The sequence below is a fragment of the Galeopterus variegatus genome, unplaced genomic scaffold, assembly GCF_000696425.1.
Source record: "Galeopterus variegatus unplaced genomic scaffold, G_variegatus-3.0.2 Scaffold1959, whole genome shotgun sequence".
Taxonomy (NCBI): domain Eukaryota; kingdom Metazoa; phylum Chordata; class Mammalia; order Dermoptera; family Cynocephalidae; genus Galeopterus; species Galeopterus variegatus.
In genome coordinates this window covers 213805-235028 of record NW_007728070.1, presented here as the reverse complement: position 1 = coordinate 235028, position 21224 = coordinate 213805, and the positions used below count along the sequence as shown (strand labels likewise).

The window sequence follows — 21224 nt, the reverse complement described above, 5'->3', positions numbered from 1 at the left end:
GGGGAATGATAAGCGGTAAGTCACCAGGGTCGGAGGTGTCTCGAGGCACGGCCTTGGCTGCCGCCCCATCCCTGCTCTCAGGTCCCAGCAGTTTCCAGACAAAATGAGCTGCATGTTGGCCCACCTGCCTATTAGCCCTTGGAGGTCCGTGCTCCTGTGGCCAGTCCGTCTGTCCTCTGTACTGGACGGGGCTCACTTGTTCCCCCACCCAGGATTCATCACTGTGCCTGGTGCACAGTAGAGATCCTACGTGTCTGCTGAATGCAACGGTTACAAAGAACTAATTAATTTTCGGCTTGCAGGGTCAGTTCCCTGAACGTCCCCTAAGTGGACACCTTTCCCCTATGATCCACAGGATTCAAAGGCACTCCCATTGAAGGGGTTCTCTTTTCTAGCCCTGCGGTTCATCCTTCAGCCCAGCATTTATTACATACCCCAAAGCAATTAAAACCATTTTCAATCAGTAATGAAAACTCCCTTCTGAAAGGCAGTGTAGAGGCTTTGGTGTTTTGCGTCTGTGCGCTTCCCGTGATCCTCTCTGGGGTAAATGCTTTTGCCCTTGTTTTCCAAAAGAACGAATAGCAGGATTAGCCGCGCACCTGAGGAAGCCTTTGGCGCCGGGAGCCATCGGTCGGCCGGGTCCAGCAGGCCCCCCAGGGCCCCCAGGCCCCCCAGGCTCCATTGGTCACCCTGGTGCTCGAGGGCCCCCTGGATATCGTGGTCCCACTGGGGAGCTGGGAGACCCTGGACCTAGAGGTGAGTAGCTGACCCCAGGACACGGCCACCCTTCTGTGGCAGGTCTCCCTCAGCCACACGACACCCCCAGACCGTCCCCATGTCAGGACACTACGCAAACCCGCCCCTCCCTGCAGAGATGCTATCCTCTGGAAGGACAAGGGAGGAGAGGGAACACAAGGGAAAGTTAGCATTCAAAGTCGCCTGAACATGAGCTCATGGGTTTTCCAGCCCTGACCAGCCTCATGATCATGCAGATCCGTGTCTCACATGCAAACCCAAGATGCCTCAGTGACCCCACTGTTCCTCCCCTTCCTTGGTCTTAATGTCCATACGTTTGTCTGGAAATGCAGTAAGAGATGGAGCTTTTACTAGATACTGCTCCTGGTGTACGTTAGGTGTCCTCAGTGGGGACTCCTGAAAGGCTGGGACCCTTCATGCTTTGGGGCCTAGCACGGTTAATTCCTTATTAATCCCACAAGAACTAGGACATTTTTTAAAATGTGGTATTTTTCTGAAATACCGTCAGAACAGCATTCAGTGGGGAGTGTTTAAAAACATGAGGAACGGATAAACAGGAGTCCCATTTACACTCAATACCACATGCCTCGGTGAGAACTGGCAGTGTATGAAAACTCCTGTGGCAAAAGGCAAAAATATAACATCCAAGATGCTTTCTATTTCAAGGACTAGTGAGAGGCACCAACATTAGCTGTGGTTTGTTGCTACCACGGGCAGCGAGTCCTCAGGTGCAGGAGGATGTGCTGACCTGCCAGGGATGTCCCAGGTGCCCGGGGTAACCTGCATGACACAATCTCATGTGTGAGCTGGTGGACACGGATCTTTTCCAAAATGGCCTTCAAAACTTATTTATTTTGGGCTGGCTAGTTGGTTCAGTTGGTAGAATGTGGTGCTAACACCAACGTCAAGGCTTTGGATCTCTACACTGACCAAATGCCAGAAAAAAAAAATGAGCTTATTTTAAACTTTTAAGTTTGCCACCATAGTCCACCTGCGTCCTCCCGGCCTGCCCTATGGCCCAAACAAAGACGTTAACGCTCATCATTCCAGGTGATTCCAAGTTACTGACCAAATAATCTCCTGCTTCCCAAAAATAGCTTAAGAAAAAAGTTTCTAAGGGAAACAATTTCTGTGAGTTCCTTTTATTGTCTCTGAGATTAAATTTATATGCTTTAGCAGGTGAAAGCATTCCATAACTATATCGTTCCATGTATTCTTAAGATGCTTAGAGATTGAAGAATTTCAGCATGAGAGGGCAACTGTGTCAAATCCATCTTGTCCACATGCAACATCTGTCCCAGATTAGCCACCAAATAGCCTCGGGTTTTCTTGCAAACTTCTTCAAGTTGTGGTCTTCTTGGGCTATCTATGCTAGTGGAATGCCACTGAGGGATCACAGTCTTCAAAACAGGTCACATGAGATTTTCTTCAAATAGGAATCTTTGAAAATAAAATTCAAAAAGAGCATTGATCACCTTACTGGTTCTCAGAAAAACAGTATGAAAAAGTTAAAGTAAAGGCCACACAAAGGAGTCACCATGCATTCTTCAGGGCTGTGGAGCTTTCCAATGTCCTGCCTGTAGATGGGCACGTCGTGCAGAGGGAGTCACTCCCTGGACGGGGCCCTTGGTGCCTCAGTCTCTTAATCAGCGAAGCGGAATCAGGACGCCAGAGGTTACTGTGGGAATTAAATGAGACAGTACAGACACGGCAGGGCCTACCGCAGGTCCTCTCTCAAGCAGAGCTACTGTCACGGCTGTGCCTCCATCTCCCCTCCCTGGAAAAGCAGTGCAGGGCAGGAGCACCCCACTCCCCCCAGGACACGGCAGGTCAGATCCACTGCACTGGGGCAAGTCAAGTCAATCCCTGGGCAACAGAGGCCATGGAAGTCCACTGCCCCGCTGGGGAGGCCACTTGCAACTCCAAGGCCACAGGTGCTGTTCCCTGCCAGGGGTCCACGTGTAATGTGTGAGCGAGCAGCAATCGCCTCATGACCTTGGTACTGCTAATCAAGCCTGCGCTGCTGATCAGTTTTGGAAGGTAGCAGGATTGAAAAAGATACACTGACAAACACCAACCAAAACAAAGTTGGTGTTGCTGATATTAATTAACATCAGGCAAAACAGACCAGCTCTAATAATGCTCTTTGCCTTTACAGGGTGTCAGTGTTTTAATCAAAGGCTCAATTTACCAGGAACATAATTCTAGAGTAACTAGTATGCCTCTAATATCATAACTTCAGAACACGCAAAGCCAATGTGGACAAATCTGCTATCAATACCAGGAGATATTAGCACACCTCTCTAACTGTGGCCCACACAGACTAAAACAAAGAGATGTAGGATTTGAGTAACAATTAGAGAGACATTTAAAACATCCTTAGATAACTCATGGGTCAAAAACCATATTGAAAATATGATTACAAAGTAAGTACTCAGCTGTTTAACAGGGAGAGATATTCTGAATGAAGCTGGAATACCACCCACGTGTCTGCCAGCGGTTGGGCAGATGGTGTTGACGCCACCGGCTACCGGTGCACGTGGGCTCTTCTCCCAGACTCCACCAAGCCCAGCATGTGGATGTCTGTGCTTTTCTCAATGGTCCACTTCAGTAAAAAGCTTGGAAAAGCAGGCACCCTATCTGTTAGAAAGGTGGGATCAGACGTGGTCCCGGTGTGGTTGCAGCAGACACTTTAACGACATGTCCATATCCAACACCTCCTGACAGGAAACCAGGGCGACAGAGGAGACAAGGGCTCAGTGGGCCCGGGGCTGGCTGGACCAGGCGGGGACCAGGGCCTGCAAGGTATGAGGCCATTGCCGTCGGCAAGGTTTTCTTGTTTGGCATCTTTTCCAACATGTTAGGATTTTCTACTGGGGAGTGTTGGGTTATGACATGTCTCATTTTCTTATAAAGGAAATACCTTTTTCTCTTGGCAAAGCATTCTTAGAGGCAAGATTAGGAATTTTCTTAATAACGGCTTTAGTATGTAAAAGTTTAACCAATAACTAGACTCTCCTGTACCAGCTACGTAGGTCTGGTTAAGTTCTATTTAACTAAAGCTATTTAGTATCTATTTCAGTTAAATTCTAATGGAATTTTCTCTGAATTGACCCCATGTACATTGAATATTTCTTTTTTTAATGTCAAAAATAAATGCTTCGTCAAGGAGGGAGGGAGCACCACTGTCCCAAGCAAAGACCGGCCCCCGGGCCGTGTTCCAATCCCTGGGCCTCCTTGAAGATTCTGTTCGGGGTCACCCTCATCTGTGCACACACGTCCTCTGGTCTAGGGCCTCCTGCTTTTGACAAAACAAACATGTGTGGATGGCCACGGCTCGTCTCCAGCTCCCCCCCATGCCCCCACACCCCCGGGTTCTCCTCTGCTGACCTAGCTCTGCCTCCACCCGACAGGCAAATGCTCAGGCACCTTGACCCCTGCTGCATCTTCCCACCTGTGTGGCCTTAAACATGTCAGTGTTGTCATTCCTGCTGGACAAAGCCTCCAGCTGGACCATGACAACACCGCCTGGACTCTGTCACCCAGCCTCAGTGCATGGCGGCTGGCTCCCCCCTTGCTCACAGCCAGTCCATTCCCTAAAGCTACCCCACTGCCCCTCACCCAGGGCAGCCTGCTTCCTTGCTTGCTCACCCCCAAATCTGTTCTTCCACGGCACTCAACAAGCCCTTCTGAAGTCAGAGCATGCTGCTGCCCCTGAGGAATGCTCGTTGCGCCTGCCACACCTTCCCTGGCCCTCGTGCCTGTGCCCACGCTGTTCTCTCAGCCTGGGCCTCTCCGCCTCTTCCTGAGCTCTGGAATAAGCTAGTGAAAAGAGTTGGGCAGCAGGCTAAATGGATGTAAGTGCAACTGATTTTCCATTCTTACTGTATCTAAACTCACCTTCCTGATCTGTCTCAAGGGCCGCAAGGCGTGCCTGGCATCAGCAAGGATGGCCGCGATGGCGCCCACGGTGAGCCTGGGCTTCCCGGTGATCCTGGCCTTCCTGGTGCTGTGGGTGCTCAGGGGATTCCGGGGATCTGTGACACCTCAGCCTGCCAAGGAGCTGTGTTAGGAGGGGGCGGGGAAAAGTCAGGTCCCAGGAGCTCCTAAAACAGAACCTAAGGAAGCAAGACAGCACCAGCCACGACTGAAGCTCCGAGTTCTGAAAGGCACCGGATCAGCAGCGTTCACATAGCAAGAAGCGGACGGTGCGACGGGCTAGCTACGTCCAGGCACGGCTTCTGACTGGATGCTGGCCCTGAGAGCATCCTGACCACGCTGTTGTCAGAGTGTTCTGTGTCCACGCCTATTGACAATGGTCCATTCATCTGTGCTAGCATACCTCAAACACAGGCCCTGATACAATTGTAAACCCAACATTCAAGACGGATATAGGATGTACATATAAAAAGTTTTGTACAATTCCATGAGATAAAGAATATTCAGCAACTTGTTTACATAGCATTTGCGTTAGGACTATGACATAATCCCAATAAAATGATATATTAAACCTTCAGGTTAATAACTGGCTACAGTATAACAAAAAATAAAGAACTTAACGTACGGTATCCCTTCTGTACAAAAGTCTACTTTGATTTACCTACTTTTTGTGTACAAAATTACATCCGCAATTAACAGTATTTATTGAAGGTGACTTTGTATTGCACTAAAGTCTATCGGTATTATCTGTTGTAATAAATAAAGCCACTCATTTGAAAAACTCAGTTCCAAACACTACGGTTTATTACATATTAAGTAATGACTCTCAATACGAAAACGTGGGCATTTAAGCAATCCACTGAGACAATATTTCATGTGTGGATAAAAGTAGCTTTAAAAGAAGTCTGGAAAATTTTTAGCAAAAAGGTTTAAAATAGTACTGCATCTTGCAACCCAGTACCATACGACAGGAAATCATTACAGGGGAGTGATGTAACATGAAATAAAATTCCAAACTACGTCTAGTTAAGGACAATTTAACTTGTTCCAATTGCTAAAGGGGCATATTTAAAATGTAAATGAAGAAAAAGCAATGTACCCTTCAAGACTAGAGATATTACAAAGGATGTTAATTTTTTAAGTTATCATGTTAAGAAAACATGATGGAATCAGACAGATAATTGAAAAATTACTTACTAATTATCAAGATGTCTTCATCCCCAAATGGTCTAAGAGGACATTAATGGATAAGTATTTTGTTCTAGATAGATATTTTTACAAAATGAGCTCTCAAAGTTCCTACTGGAGTCCCATCAGCTTGAGTCACGTCCCTTCCGAGTTAGACTAACAGAGTGGAGTTCCAGGATCATAGAAAACATTTATGGATCACGAAGGAATGGCCCTTTACTCCCTAAGGATTCCTGTTCAGTCCGATCACTTGATCTCCATCGTGGGGCTACTCTGTAGACTGCCCTGTGCAGGACAGGTCACCAAGGAGTCTGGTCTGGTCAGCTTTAGCCTTCTGCCAGTTTTACCGCAAAATACACTTTCAAATTCCTAAAGTCAAGAAGTGATCATTAATGTACTGAATTCAGACATGAAAACTGCTATCTTCAAAAGCATAAAAGGCTGACACGGAAAATTATGTAAACTACTACTTCAAGACACACAGTTTTAACGTGCCATTCACACACGTCACACCTTGTAGGGGGGTTGTGTCATTAAAACAGGGACCCGACCATTTTTCTCAAATTGTAGTTTCACTGTATATGTATTTTTATTTGTTTTTTCCAATAAATTCTCAAAATGTTTCACCGCTTTGTAAAAGCAGCCATTTTTAAAGTTGATGACACGAAAGTTACCATGTTAGCCATTTTTTAGTGTGCGTGTCAGTGGCGTCCATACCCGTCAGCAGTTCCCCCCCTCCCTCCTGGCTCCTGCACTCTGCGAGCATGCTGTGGCCAGGCATGGGTAGGTGCTGTTGTGTCACCGAGACTGTTGATGGCAGTAATACTGAGAGCTGCTGCCTGCAGTGCCCTGCCCGCTGCGGTCCATGCTCCCGCCACTCCACCTCTCCCGATTTTTTAAAGGGCCTCAATAATGGCTGGGTCAGGCCGACCAATCTGAGCACAAGGGTCAGTCTCAACCTCACAAAAGAGTGACACAAAATGAGAGGACGTCACATGCCCAAATCTCATCAAGACTCGAGGTCGCCCATTGACAGGAAATATAAAAGATGTTAAACCCCACCATGGATATTGCAAAACACAGAATGTGAAAAATTCTGCAGGACAAGGTACTCAGTTCCTTCAATAATAAAGGTAAAAAGGAAGGAGAAACTATTACAGATTAAAAGATATTTAAGAGTATCAACCAAACACAATGTGTGGATCCTGATTCAAACAAGCCAACTGGAGAAAGGCATCCATGAGCCAATGGGAGAAATCTGAACAGAAATGGGTATTCAGGAATGACTGCATTCAGGGATGATAACGATACTGTAGTTATGCTTTTAAACAACCCCTTTCTTTTTGGAGATATATTTATGAATGAAATGAGATGTCTGGAGCTGCTTTCAAATAATTCACTGAGGGCAGGAGGATGGGGAGTTTGGATGAAACAAAATTATACCTGAAAAAGAGTTACAGGGACTCAGGGGTTCCTTATTCTATTCTCTCCATTTTTGTGCATGTTTGGAAACTTCCCTGAGGTTTTGGCTTCTGTTTTTGGTGGCTGGCTGGCACAGGAACCAAACCCTGGACCTTGGTGCTTGGTGCCATCAACATCATTTTGTTTTTCAGCTGATTTCTCACCACTACGCCAGCGGGGAAGACGTCATTTTGTTTTTTAAAGCATAACATTGTACACAATTAAATCTAGGTTTATGTATTTTTTTATCGTGGTAAAATATATATAACAACATTTGCCATTTTAACCACTTGTAAGTATACAATTCAGTAGCATTAAGTACATTCACAATGTTGTCCAACCATCACCACTATCTTTTTCCAAATCTTTTCCATCATCGCAAACAGAAACTTTAAACAGTCAACCATCCCCTTTAAACAGTAACTCCCACGCCCCTCTCCCCAGCCCCCGGCAACCACCATTCAGCTGTCTCCAAATTCAACAACTCTAGGCATGTCACATAGTGGAATCATGCAGTGTTTTTTGGTGCCTGGCTTATGTCACTCAGCATAATGTCCTCCAGGGTCATCCATGTTGTAGCATATGTGAGCCATATTCCCTTGTGTGTCTACACCATATTGTATTTATCCACCCATCTGTCCACGCACACTTGGGTTGTTTCCACTTTGGACCACTGTGAGTAATGCTGCTGTGAACATGCACATACAAGGGTCAGTCTGAGTCCCTGTTTTCAGTTTTGGGGGTTAATACCCACAAGCAGAGTTGCTAGATTGCATGGTAACCCTATGTGTAACTCCCTGAGGGACTTCCATGCTGTTCTCCACAGCAGCCGTCAGCTTCGCTCCCGCCAGCGGTGCCCAAGGGCTCCGATTTCTCCACATCCTGTCAATGCTTGTTATTCTGTGCTGGTTTTTTGTTGTTTTTTAATAGTAGCCATCATAATGGGTGTGAAATGGTGTCCCAGTTGAGGTTCTGATGTGCCTTTCCTTGATGGCTAACGACAGTAGGCATCTTCCCACATGACTGTTGGCCACGTGTACATCTTCTTTGGAGAAATGTCTATTCAAGTCCTTTGCCCATTTTTTAAGGGTATTGCCTTTTTGATGCTGAGTTGTAATAAGTTTATATTTAATACAAGTCTGGGGGAGAAGTATGGTGCTCTGCTGCCATTGATTTAACCTCCAAATCACTTGGAGTGGCTGTTAACACTCCACCTATCCACATTTTCAGCGACATTCCAACCACAGCAACTTGCCATTTCCAACTACTGCCTGCACTCAGAAGCTATATCTGCATAGAAATATACTCTAATATTCTTCCCAAACATTAAAAGCTTTTAGGATGTAATTTAAGATGAACCACATTTTGATAATTTTCTATATCCCAATATCTGAAGCATAAACCTAAAATATTTGGCAAGGTAGAATTTACCTTTTAGAATAACTAACTGAAAGACAGAAAACAATAACAATTTTTCAGGCATAAGACAATACTAAGTTCTTTTCACACACAGTGAGGCTAGTCCAAGGCATCAGTCTCTATTTTGAATAGTTGGGCAGAACTGGGGTTAAGTGGTCATTCTATCTGGACTCCTGCAGGGTCCCTGGAACCAGTTTACTGGAAGTTGGGGGCAACTGTGAAAGATCAAGACAAGCAGATCTCTTCAGTCCTCCTCGGCTGAGCTGAGGCCAAAGGTAGCTATTAATCGTCATTATACTCTCAATTAGCACCTATTTTCAACAAAACACATATGAAATAGTTGAGTTTTAAGGAACTTTTACAACTTATCAAAACATCTTGAGATGACATTGGAAAAAATATTCACATTAGATTTGTAAATATGAGAATAATACCAATAATAAAAACCATATTTCTTAGCAAGAGAGAGATGGTTTTAATTATATGTCAGGGAAATATAACAGCAAGTTATTAAGAAGAAGAAGGTGGTGTAGACTGTATTAGGTAGGAGAGAATTAAAGGCAAAGGATTAAAAGAAATAAAGAGGGGGTTTGGATCCCTATACTGGCCGGCCACAAAAAAAAAAAAAAAAAAAAAAAAAAGAGAGAGAGAGAGAGAAAGAAACTCCTACATGTATGGAAAACTGAAAATCTACTTCCAGAGAATTCCTATGTTGAAGAGGCAAACAAATCAAAATTACAAGACATTTACATTAAATTGACAAAATAAACCACTCATGAAGAAGTCAGAACAGGCAGAAATTTGTATGTACCTAACAAAGCTCTGAAATAGAGGAACACTGAGAGAACTCTACATTTGACAAGTCTAATCATAGTGGCAGATGTCCACACTGGTCTCTCAGAAACAAAGGGTCTGACAGCAAAAGAGAAGGACAGGGAAGGTTTGAATCACAAGTAATAATTTCAACCTAATACGCACATATAGAATTCTCCAAACAAAAAATGTACATTCTTTGCAAATAATCATGGAACTTTTTAAACTGACCACATAAGAGGTCATAATGGAAGTTTCAACAAACTTTTATTTTTTAAATTTTTTCAACAAACCTTTAAAAACTGCTTTTTCATATAGAACATCTTCATTGATCACAATGTGAGAAATGCACAAAAAGCTGTTTTTAAAAAGACAGACAAAGTCAAGGGTTCGGATCCCTGTACTGGCCAGCTACCAGAAAAAAAAAAAAAAAAAAAAAAAAACCCAGAAAGAAACCCCTATATATATGGAAAATTAAAAACCTACTTCCAGATAATTCCTACATTGAAGATGCAAACAAATCAAGATTCCAAGGTATGTAGAACTGAGACAGTGGAAGCACTGCATCCTAACTTGTCAGATGTTTTCAGCAGAGCATTAAGACAGAGATTGGCTTTGTTTACTTTTTTCCCCTTGTTTTCTAATCAATGCATTTAAAACAAATTTCTGTCTAGAAAACAAGGCCAAAAATAAATGAAGTAAACTTTCAACTTAAGATACTAGAAAAAAAGTTTTGAAAAAAGAATGGAAATAACAGAAATAAGGTTTTTAAACAGTAAAGAAAAATTACGACAGGAAAACACTACCTCACCCCCACATGAAGTCAGCAGCGTCACCAACGGCACGGAGCTGCCTCTCCGGGAGGACTCGGCTTGGCTCACATGAGTGGAGGAGCCTGGGCTTGGGACGACCAAAGGATGGAGAAGGCATGACCTCCTCAGGATGGAGGATGACTTTTTTCCCAAGATACTTTATTTCTAATGCAGGTCGCAGTGGGCTGTTGGCCCCTCCAGCCATGCAAGAGCTGCAAATGGTGGCTGGTCACTGAGGGCGCTTCAGCAGCACATGGAAAAGCATCTGAGTCCGCAAGTACTCAGATCATTGCCACAGGCACTCAGGTGAGTGAGACCCCATCGCCTTGTCTTTGCACTGTCGCATCTGTGCCAGCCTTGCTCTCACAAGGACACTACCAAACGCCGTGATGAAGCTAAGTGGCCCTCAGACCCCTCGACTCGAGCGACATGCGCTGGCGGCTGAGCACCCCAGGCTGGGTTCTGCAGGCTGGCACGGCCGCTGGGATGCTCCCTCCACTCCAAGCACCCGCAGACCTCTGGCTCCTCCACGTGGTGGGGGTCATGGTCTGCATCTGCTGCAGGGGTTGCCCCTTGGCCCCGACAGCACACAGTAGACAGCTGGCCTCTGAGACCCATGCAAGCAGAAGCAGCAGCAGCAGCAGGTAAGTGCCCATGTTTTCAACGCATGTTCCAGTCACCCACGTGCTTCTCAGGCAGGTCACAGCACTCGACAATCCCATCAAGGCCATCACATGCCAGACTCCATGTGCCGGTGCTGGTGAATAACACTTTTCATCTGGTCTGAGTCTCTTTTGCACAAGGGGCTTTACGTGCGCATGATCATAAAGGATGCAATTAAATGGTCCGTACACTCCATTACATTACATTCATGTAATATGTAAAGGTTTGCTCGCGAGAATATTTTGGAAGATGCCAAGTGGAAGGGCGAGTGCTAGTGGACTCAGCTGACCAGACACAGTGCTGGTGAGCAGCAAGGCCAACAGCACAGGCCGTCTGCAGTACTCGCAGACTGTGAGGGCTTGGGGATGAGGGCCTCAGACACCTCCGCGGGTGAAGATGGCATTCCCTGGGACTGGTGACGCGTCTCTGCAAGGAGGGTCACCCCATTCCATGCACCACCGTCCAATGCAGGCAACCGATCCTCCCCTGGGAGAACAAAGCTGGGGTCCAGTCTAGAGAGGGTGAGGAAGGGGCTCTGGACCTGGGGAGGCCACGTAATGGGCACGTAGGAGAGGTACCCCACTGAACACGTGGGTCAATGGATGCTGCACAACTGAGGAGACTCCAGCTCCCACAGCCACTCAGCTCCAGGACCACAGACTAAGCCTGGGGTGCCCCAACATGGAGAAGTCGGGGAGAGGGGAAGACGCACCCAGTGAGGGAGCAGAGACCCCAGGGAGGGCAGCATCCTGGAAACCAGTGAGGAAAGCAGTGGGATGTGTCCACGCTACTGAGAGGTCAACAGGGCCAGTCTTGGACCCAACACTGGCTAGACAGTGGGGGAGGGGCAGTGGTCAAAAGGCAACAGAAAGGAGACCTGAAAGAGGAGCAAGGATAAGGGCCTGACCAGCGCCTGCCACCCAGCAGCTAAGGACAGCAAAGGATGGGCTGTGGCTGCTGCAGGCAAGGACGGGATCCAGGGTCTCACAGAATGATGGGAGAAATGACAGCATGAATGCAGGGAAGCGGGGAGGAGGGGGGAAGCAGGCAGGGCTGCGGAGGAAGGCGGCAGAGGTGCAGCAAGCGCAGTGCAGGTGCAGCCCAGGTGCCTCTCGCCTTGCTGGGGTTCAGGGCCACTAACCTAAATGCAGCCGGTCATCCTAGACTGGATCCCAACTGGGAGAGAAAAGCTGTAGAGGATACTATTAGGACAAATTTGAAAGTTCACCATGACTTAGAAAGCAGCATTGTAGCAACATTAAATGGCCTCATGTGATCACTGTAGTCTGTTCTGTGAGATGATGTCCTTATTCTTAAGAGTAAACACGGAAGTATTTATAGAGGCATGCGCCGCAACCCGGGGTCCAACGGTTAGAAAGACACATGTGGAGACTGACAAACGGCTAGAGAACACAGCCAGGCAGGTACACAAGGAGCTTTCTGTACTATTCTTGCAATTTTCCCGTAAATTTGAAGTTACAGCAAAATTTAAAATTACCACAAATAGAGTCATCTAAATCCAGAATGTGGGGCATTTGGCAGACAACTTGTCTGACCTCCTCAAAATCTCAACACACTAATCAGTAACTGGGTGGAGTGGGATTGCTACAGCATAATCAAATGCAGGGCATAATCCATGGCTGGGTGCTGGATCAGAAGGAAAAAGCAGCTATAAAAAGCATTTCTGGAACATTCTGGGGAAATCTGAACATGGACTGGGCATTAGAAGACAAGAGAACACATTACGTGGGAGAAGGCCTGTCTTTTGGAGACACTGCAGAAATGTTTAGAGTTGAAGGTTCATGTCTGTAGCTGTCTGAAGTGCGTGTGTATAGATGTGCAGTACCTATGGTGGGTGTCAACTGCTGAGATCAGGAGGCAGGGATGCAGGCGCTCGTGTGCTGTGTGTGCTCAAGTGTAAGAGTTTAAGCCATGCACTGTTTTTGCTGTCTGATGGAGAAACTCTTCGTTGGCCTTGTAGTGTATGATTGCCAAAGATCTGACTGTTGAAACCACACCAATGACAGAGTGTCTTGAAAGCAGGGCCAATCAGAAGGAAGCATTAGATGAAGCCACTGAGCCATGAGGAGGCCTACAAAGGTCCCCTACCAGTTTTTTCATCTGAAAGAGAGCTGTGGTTGGAAATACACAGATGGAGCTGTCCTCAGGGATACGTTCTTCCCACACATGGGTTCTGTTGAAGCATTTCACAAATAGGAGACTTAACGGTTTGTAGCATTTTTCAGACTCCACACCATACAGCGCAACATTGGTCATCTATTATTAACATGTTTGTTTGACTAGACTAAAGGTGTCTTTACACATACTTTTTAACCCCTTCACTACTAATGATACTTTTATCAGGACAGAGGGCAGAGGGCAGACTTTTTGGTGGGAGAGGAGGAGGTTTGTTTAAAGATGTAAGTAATATTATGATTTGGTAGCTCAGTTTTTCTCTCAGGACAACCTAAAGTCCAGAATATTAATTTTCTTAGACTTTTCCTTATTGATGCTTGGCTTGGTATTTGCAAAAATCTGCATGGATTCCCCCCCCATGCTTCTCACACTGGAAACTCACCAAGCTGAGGCCCCACCCCCTGGACCCCTCCACCCATCTTCCCATCCACCCACCTGCTGAGGCCAAACCCCCAGTCACCCCTGATGCCTCCTTTCTGTGGCATCCCACATCCAGCATGACCACACACGCTACAGCGTGTGCCCCCTTTCCTCAGTGCTGTTGCCCTCTCCCGCCGAGCCAGGCCCTGACTAAGCAGCCTTCCTATCACCTCTACTCCCTGGCGCCCAATCCTGTAAAACATGTCAGATCATGTCACTCCCTCCCTTCACCCTTCCGGGGTCCCTAGACCTTAACGGGATCTGCAGCCCACCAGGCCCTGGCCTTGCTGCTCCCCAGACAGGGTGGGTGGTGCCCCCACCCCAAGGCCTGTGGAACTGCAATTTCCCAGCTCAGGGCTCATCATTTGGGCCTTGGCTCACACCACCCAATCCCAAGAAGCCACCCTGCAGTCCCGCTGGCTCATGGCAGGGTCTCCCACCCCATGGCAGGACCCGACACTGTCTCGTTCACTGACTGCGTGTTGACCACCTCCCACCAGGTGCCCCAGCATCTTGGACATATACCCAGTTATACTAGGAAAGATCAGTTGAATGAAATGTGTACTAAAATAACTTAGGAAAATCACTTAAAACTCATGTATTGCATTTTTAAGAACAAAAATGTGCATGCAAGCTAGAGGGAGAAAGTTACTAAGGAAATAATTAAGTACAGAGGTGTTTACGCTATTTACATTCTAATTCCCCGAGATTGCTAATTGATTTTGCTTCAGCCTGTTTCTTGATGGGTCCAGTAATTTGACCCAGGAACTGTACACAAGTTCAACATAATTAAATTTCAGAAATATCCAGGAAACATAACATATAAAAAACATAATATCCATATCTATTTAACCTTCAAGTTTGTGTGTATGTGTGTGTATATATATATATGTATAAATGTCTTCATATTTGTTTTTTTACTATTTCTTTTATTTATTTCTTTTATTTATTGAATCAAAATTGATTATATTTTGAGGGCTCAACATTGAAATGTTGATTAAATCAATATTACTAGCCTATATATTGTTACAAATCATAAGTACTCTTTATGCCTCTTATCCAATCTCTCCCCACCTCTCTCTTCCTCCCCCCTCCCCACTCTAATTACCCTAGATTTCTTCTCTCCTTCTGAAAGAATATTGGTTACTCTGTTAATTTGTTGCCTAGATGATCTGTCCAATGCTGAGAGGTGTGATCAGGTCCCCCAATATTATCATAGAGCAGATGCTTCTTCTGTCACTCTCAAATGGGCTTTGTGGAGAGACACATCCTCTTCTTTTCTTTATCTCTGCTGGTGACTCTCCTTGTGTCAATGTACTCCTGTGGCTGGTGGACCATCTGCGTGGTGGTTGTGGTTACTAGCCACTTTCACAGCAGCCATGGTTATTGTGGTGGCTGTGGTGGGCCACCCACATGGAGGTGATGTTTTTGGCATGCTCCTTGGCGCTGGCAGTGTACCTGGTTGTGGGAAGGGGAGCCCGGTCCCCACCTCCATGCCTCGTGTCCCTGGGCAGGCCCCAAGGCACTGTTGCAGTGTGCCTGGTTGTGGGAGTGGGGTCTGGTCCCGGCTCCAAGCCTCCGTTTCCCAGGCAGTCTCCAGGGCACTGGTGGTGTGCCTGGGCCAGAACTAATTTTTTGTCCTTTGCTTACTTCTAAAATGGGGGAACTTCCTGTGGGAACCAATACTTGAGCTCTGTGGTTGAGCTAAATTGCTGCTTTGCCGCTGTTTCCCTAGGGAAGGCTTTTTGTGCAGCTCAGGATTTAATGGTTGACCTTATAGGTACTTCCGGCTCTCTAGAGATCCGGTGGATCTGGGTTGTGTAGAAACTCTAATCTGGGCCTGAGTGTTTTCATCGAACTGCACCCCATGCAATTCTGTATTCCCGACCAGTCTCCTCTGAGTGGTCCTGTGCTGACTGGGGGCTGGGTTGGCTGCCCTTGCTGTGTCCCAGTGTTCTCCTGGTGGGCCCGTGTCCCCCACTGCCCATGCTCCAAACACTTCCCATGGGACAGGCCCTGCACCAGTCCCTTGCGATGACTCACCGGCCTCTGAATGGCTCCCTTTTTTCAGCTGTTCTGGCTCCTCACTCCTGTGTGGGTCCACGGGAACCCTATCAGTGGTCTTGCTGTCCTGGGGGCTGCCAAGGCCCACTTCTCCCCTGTCACCTCCAAGTAACATCTGAAGGGCACAGCTGTGGCTCCTACTGGCTCCTGGTCCATGCACTCAACAGTTCCAGCCTTAAAGTGGCCGTGGCACGAAATGCTCAGAGCAGTTTTTTCTTTCTCTCATCGTGGTTTCTCCTGCCTTCATGAACTCCCTTTAGGTCTCTCCTTCTCTTCCCCTGAGCTTCAGCGGCCCCAGCTTGGCTGATATTACATTTTTATAGCTGTAAATTGGTTGATTTGTGGGAGAGAGTGACACTGGGAACCGTCTATTCTGCCGTCTTGACCAGAACTCCAATGCTTTCATATTTGAATGAATTCTACCAATAATAATCTACTACTAAAACATAGGTACACCAAGCCAAACATTAAATCATTTTTAAAATATAAAAGCTTTATTTTATTAAAACAATACAACAGTCTACCGCTAACAAAGTTAAACTGCATTATAAATAACCACAAATGATTCAATTAAAATAAATTTGGTACCACTTTGCTTTAAAATGCAATTAAATATATAATGAAAATAAGAAACGTATGAAATTCTATAACTTAGGAGATGCAGATGTCACATGGACACAGAAAAGGGAAATAGACAAGACTACCTCTTCCTGCATGGCCTGACGGGAGGAACCCTCCAGCCGCAGGAGGACTTCTCCCAGGCCCTACTGTGTTTAGACACCGGAGCCCTTCTTAAAAAGGCTCCATGTTTGCTGCACCAATCTCAGCTCATTCTCTAGTGAGACTCTTGCCAAGTCAACAGCAGCCATTACCCAGCAGCTCAGACAAGGTACAAAGTCAGGACCCTGTGCATTTATTTCACTGGGGCCTAACAGCAACTCACCTTGACCACCAGGATTCTGAGGCTGGTACCTAGAACTGAGGTCCCCCAGGGCAGAGCACAGTACCTGTCCCGCGGTACTCACTCTTCTTCCTTCTGAACCGCCAGAGGCTGGCTGAACTCCTCATTCAAACCAAGAGCTCAGTCCTGGCAGAACCAGGTTCCATGACTGCACATGCAGGGTCAAATGAGGAACCGGAAACGCAGGGTGTCAGAGCCCCCAGCTGGCTCTGATCACCCAGCCAATAAAAATGTATCTTCTCTTGCCTTCTGAACACATTTGAAGCCCAGACCACTCATTTGACATTTATCTGCATTTTTGTCTTTTGCTATTCTTGCTTTCATCCCTTTCAGAAAGTTTTCTGAGGGCAAAAATCACATCCTGTGCCCCTTCCAGGCCTCAGTACAACATGCGGTACAGGGCAGGTGCTCGATGTATTTGACAATTAAGACTTCAGTCATTTATATACTGTAGCCCAATAGACAAATCTAGGCTGTGATTATTACTTTAATAAATGACTAGTTACATCATTAATGAGCAGAGCTTCACTGATATTGGACTTAGTATCTGACAATTTCAGGAAACCAGAAAGTTTGAGTTATCCTTGGGAAAAAAGGATATATAAGAACATTGATAAGTAAAATTTACAAAAACCTAAAAATCTACCTGGCCTAATTAAATACTAACCTTCTTGAGAGAATCTCCATGTCTTTCCTGAATATATTTTAGGAACGCTGTGGTCCACTGAAGAGTTGTTGCCTTATCAGTCTCAGCATTGCAGAACGGGACTAAGAGATTCAACTCATCACAACAAATGCGGATTCTGCGCCTACAGTCAAAACGCAAAGCAATCACACAGAGAAGCCAAAGCTAAAGGAGCGAGTGACAGGAACTGCTTCGCTGTATGACTTGGAAGAACTGCAGTCCACAAACCCTGGCCACTTAGTGCAAAGCTGAGTGGCCTGAGTGCGGAAGAGTTAACTAACAGCCTGCAGCTCCCCTTAGAGAGGCCTGTTTACCAGGATGGCCTCAGCGAGCCCAGAGCCTGACTGTGTTGACAACAGGGTTTACACTGAGCACTTGCCGTCCCTCTGGGAGCCTGGAATCTGGACATGGTAGGTGGGGAGTACCTACGTAACAGGCCCCCAGTAAAATCCCTGGGCACTGAGTAATGACTTGGCAACATTTCACCCTTGCTGTCAGAACTCATTGATGGTGGAATTAAGGGCATCTTGGGTGACTCCAATGGGAGAGGACTCTTGGAAGATTGTGCCTAGTCCTCCCCCAGGCTTCTCCCCACAGGCCTTTGCTAATTTTTGTGTGCTTTCTCTGTAATAAACCACAGCCCTGAGTCATCCCAGCGAATCAGTGGACTTGGGGGCGGCTTTGGGTATCCCTAATCTACCTAGCAACACAAGTTAATGTTTACTCTTGCTTCTTCTTCCTCCCTTGAATATAGAAATGGCTAACTACTGCTTTATCTGTAATAAACTCGCACGTGTAAGACGACTGCATACACATCGACCTGACAACCAATCCCACACATTACCTTCTATCTCTTTCCATTCGGTTATGCCTCTCCCTACGCTGCGACCGTCCTCCCTGGGGCACACTCTGGGTCTGCTCCCCCAGGTTTGCCTGCGAGGACTCTGCGGCCTGCCAAGTGCCCTGTGCGGCTGTGGAAGCTTCGCTCACATTCTGAATCTCTCCGAGGGCTCTCCGTTCCACACTTGTGTCCAGCTGGCGTATTCTGCTCCGATTCCTCTTATTTATTGCTTGTTTACATAGCGCTTCTTCTTTGCAAAAGAAGAAAGAAGTGGTATTTTAATTTTTTATTCTTCCTAATGTATCCGCATGAATGCCAAATAACATATTTTTGTCATTTTCCATCCAAGACATAAACTCTATTGGGTGAGCAGCACCAAGAATTGAACCACAGAGAGCTGTGCTACTGCGGTTATTCAGTGTGACGTGCAGGGAGCACTAAGCTGCGAGCTTATTTCATACTACACAGCCACGCCGCAGTCTATAATTGAGTAAAATATTCCTCCCAAGTGCTATGCAGCCCAGGTTATATAACCTTGTCAAGCACCCCCTCTTTAGTTAACAGGTGTTATCTGTGAATCGAGAAACCAAGGAGTCATTCACTTTTTTTGAAATTCAGAATGGAAAACAATGCTGTAAATATTTTCTCCAGAAAAGATTTTCTGTATACACATACACAATTCAAATTCAGAATGGAAAACAATGCTGTAAATATTTTCTCCAGAAAAGATTTTCTGTATACACAATTCTTCTGTATACACATACACAATTCTTTTTTTTTTTTTTGGTGGCTGGCCAGTATAAGAATCCAAACCCTTGACCTTGGTGTTATAACACTGTGCTCTAACCAACTGAGCTAATCGGCCAGTCCCCTGTACACAATTCTAATATGACAACTAGTATTTTAACTGCAAAGCTCAGAAAAGAGGACGAAACTAAACTGGCTTAAGATTAAGTATGCCCTCACCTCAGAAGCGATTCTCCCCACAAAAGGAGTAATAAAGAGCATCATAGCTTTTATGCTACACAGCATGCTCCATGTACACCACACTATGCTGGAGAAATACACTAGATTTCCATCAAAGAACAGTAGGCGCCCAGCTGGCAGGTGAGGTGACGTGCATCCCCACATGCCACACAAGTCCAAATTCTCCACAGTGGGAGAAGTCGCTTTGACACAAATTTCAGAATGGTCATGACGTTTTAAGGAGACATAGAGAGGAATCCAAAAGTCCTGGTGATTTTATTCCTCAACATGAGTAGTGTGCACAGGGGACATTTTAATACTCGCCTTATACCTCAAACATGTCAACATAATCTTCTGCATAAAATGTCATAACAAGGAAAAAGTGAACTCTTGGTGGGGAGATGGCAGTAGCACTCCATCCAAATCCTCCCTTTGTCAGCTCTTGAAAAGTTTAGCGCACACTGTGTTATTTCATTGGATAACTTCAAAAATAATTCCTTTCCAGGGAGGAAGGGATTGAGAGTTAACTTTCGAGGTTAGCAAAGTTTGCCTTCAGCCGTTTATTTCCAAAACTTTGAATCGCCTTATGGCCTCTTGCTCCCAACCCAGTCCTCTGGCCATCTGCAGAGAGCCTTCCTGTTATTCTCCCCTCTCCTAAAGCTTTTAGCAGAGTTCAGGCTCCTGTCTCACAGTGTACCAATAAGAAAACAATAACTATAAAGTTCTTTCAGTAACTGAAAGACAACTGAAAATGTAAGTTTATTGTTCTACTGTTAAGAAAAAGCCCTCAAACTCAATGTTTCCACACGAAGGTTAATTCTGATGTTTGAAATTCAGAGGAGCGTTCAAAGTGAGGGATATACATTCACTTCCAAGATCGTTTCCTTTGTGTATAAGCCATCTCTCTCCCCTGCCCAAGGCCAAAGTGACAGGAGCGCAAAGGTCAGTCAGGAGGAGGAAGTACCCGTTACCTCTGCATTGTCGCTTACCTCCCACTTTAATCCAAACCTGCTCAGGCAAAGCTTTGTTTCTACCACCTAAAGTCTGTTTAGTGGATTCAATCTCTTGCTGATAACAGAAAGAAAATGTTCTAGGCAATCCAATATCCTGGTGCTTGGCAGCTTCAAGTGCAGCACATGAGTTACTAGAACTCTAGAAAAAATGAAGCAACAGGAATTTTATCAATATGTGGCTCAATTGCCTCTTACTGTGCAAATAAAATGCACGTAACAGAAGTAATATCGAAACTATTAGTACTTAACCTGAATAACTTTAGTTGCATTGAGGATTTAAAAATATTCCCCAAACCACATAAACACTCTCGATTTTAAAAGGTTATTAAGCTCAACAAAAGGAAAAAAAAGAATCCTTAGGACCTAACTAAAATAAGTTACCACATCCATTTAATGCAAAAGAGCAGAGCATCACAAATCATTTTCCCTACCTGTGTCTGTGACAGAGCAGAATTCCCAGCAGCAGGGCACGCGTTGGCTGTAAACAGAGGGTACGTTAGCTGCAAGGCAGTCGCTGTGGCGGCAGTTTTATTTTTCACTAACGTCGTGCATTTGTTCTGTTGCTGAGGAAGAGGAACGTTCATCAGCTCAGATGGATGTCGAATAAGAGTTACCAAACTGCCGAGACAAAAGAAAACCCAGAGACACGTGAGGAGGTAAGCTTCCCGGCAGGTGGCAGTCACCTACTATTGCACTCTGATGGTCACAGATGGTTTGGGCAGGAGTTCACCCCTGCTAGGACAAACACCCCCTCATCATGGAAATGTCTCTACAGCGACTATCGGCTAGGACTGGGTCGTGGGAAAGTCCCTCCCGTCTGCTTCCCACGGAGGCAGGTCAGGCGGTGCGTGTCCTAGCTCTCATCCCACCCTGACACCGCTCTCTCGTCGTCCTGCGGGATCCGGGGGACACGCACTTGCTGAGCGCCGCGACCGGGCTCGCGGGGCTCGGGGGCACGCTGGGGTCCCGGGGGCTCGGGGGACACGCACTTGCTGAGCGCTGCGCCGGACTCGGCGGGCTCGGGGCC

At 46.1% G+C, this 21224-nt stretch overlaps 2 protein-coding genes across 2 annotated transcripts in view; one reads left to right on the top strand and one right to left on the bottom strand.

Annotated features, from left to right (window-relative positions):
• COL9A3 (collagen, type IX, alpha 3) overlaps positions 1–5476 on the top strand; it is a 24403-nt gene extending 18927 nt beyond the window's left edge. Inside the window, exons 31-33 of the mRNA XM_008579809.1 lie at positions 574–756; positions 3484–3561; positions 4676–5476. Of these exons, the coding sequence (XP_008578031.1) occupies positions 574–756; positions 3484–3561; positions 4676–4866 (452 nt within the window). The 3' untranslated portion in view covers positions 4867–5476. The remainder of the gene's footprint in view (positions 1–573; positions 757–3483; positions 3562–4675) is intronic.
• Positions 5477–5585: 109 nt separating this feature from the next.
• On the bottom strand, positions 5586–20781 carry TCFL5 (transcription factor-like 5 (basic helix-loop-helix)). Its single transcript, XM_008579808.1, has 5 exons — positions 20629–20781; positions 20174–20336; positions 18222–18468; positions 17360–17501; positions 5586–6252 (listed from the first exon to the last, which is right to left on the bottom strand). The coding sequence occupies exons 1-5, from the start codon at positions 20779–20781 to the stop codon at positions 6130–6132; spliced, it is 828 nt and encodes a 275-aa protein (XP_008578030.1). The 3' UTR covers positions 5586–6129.
• Between the last annotated feature and the right edge of the window lie 443 nt (positions 20782–21224).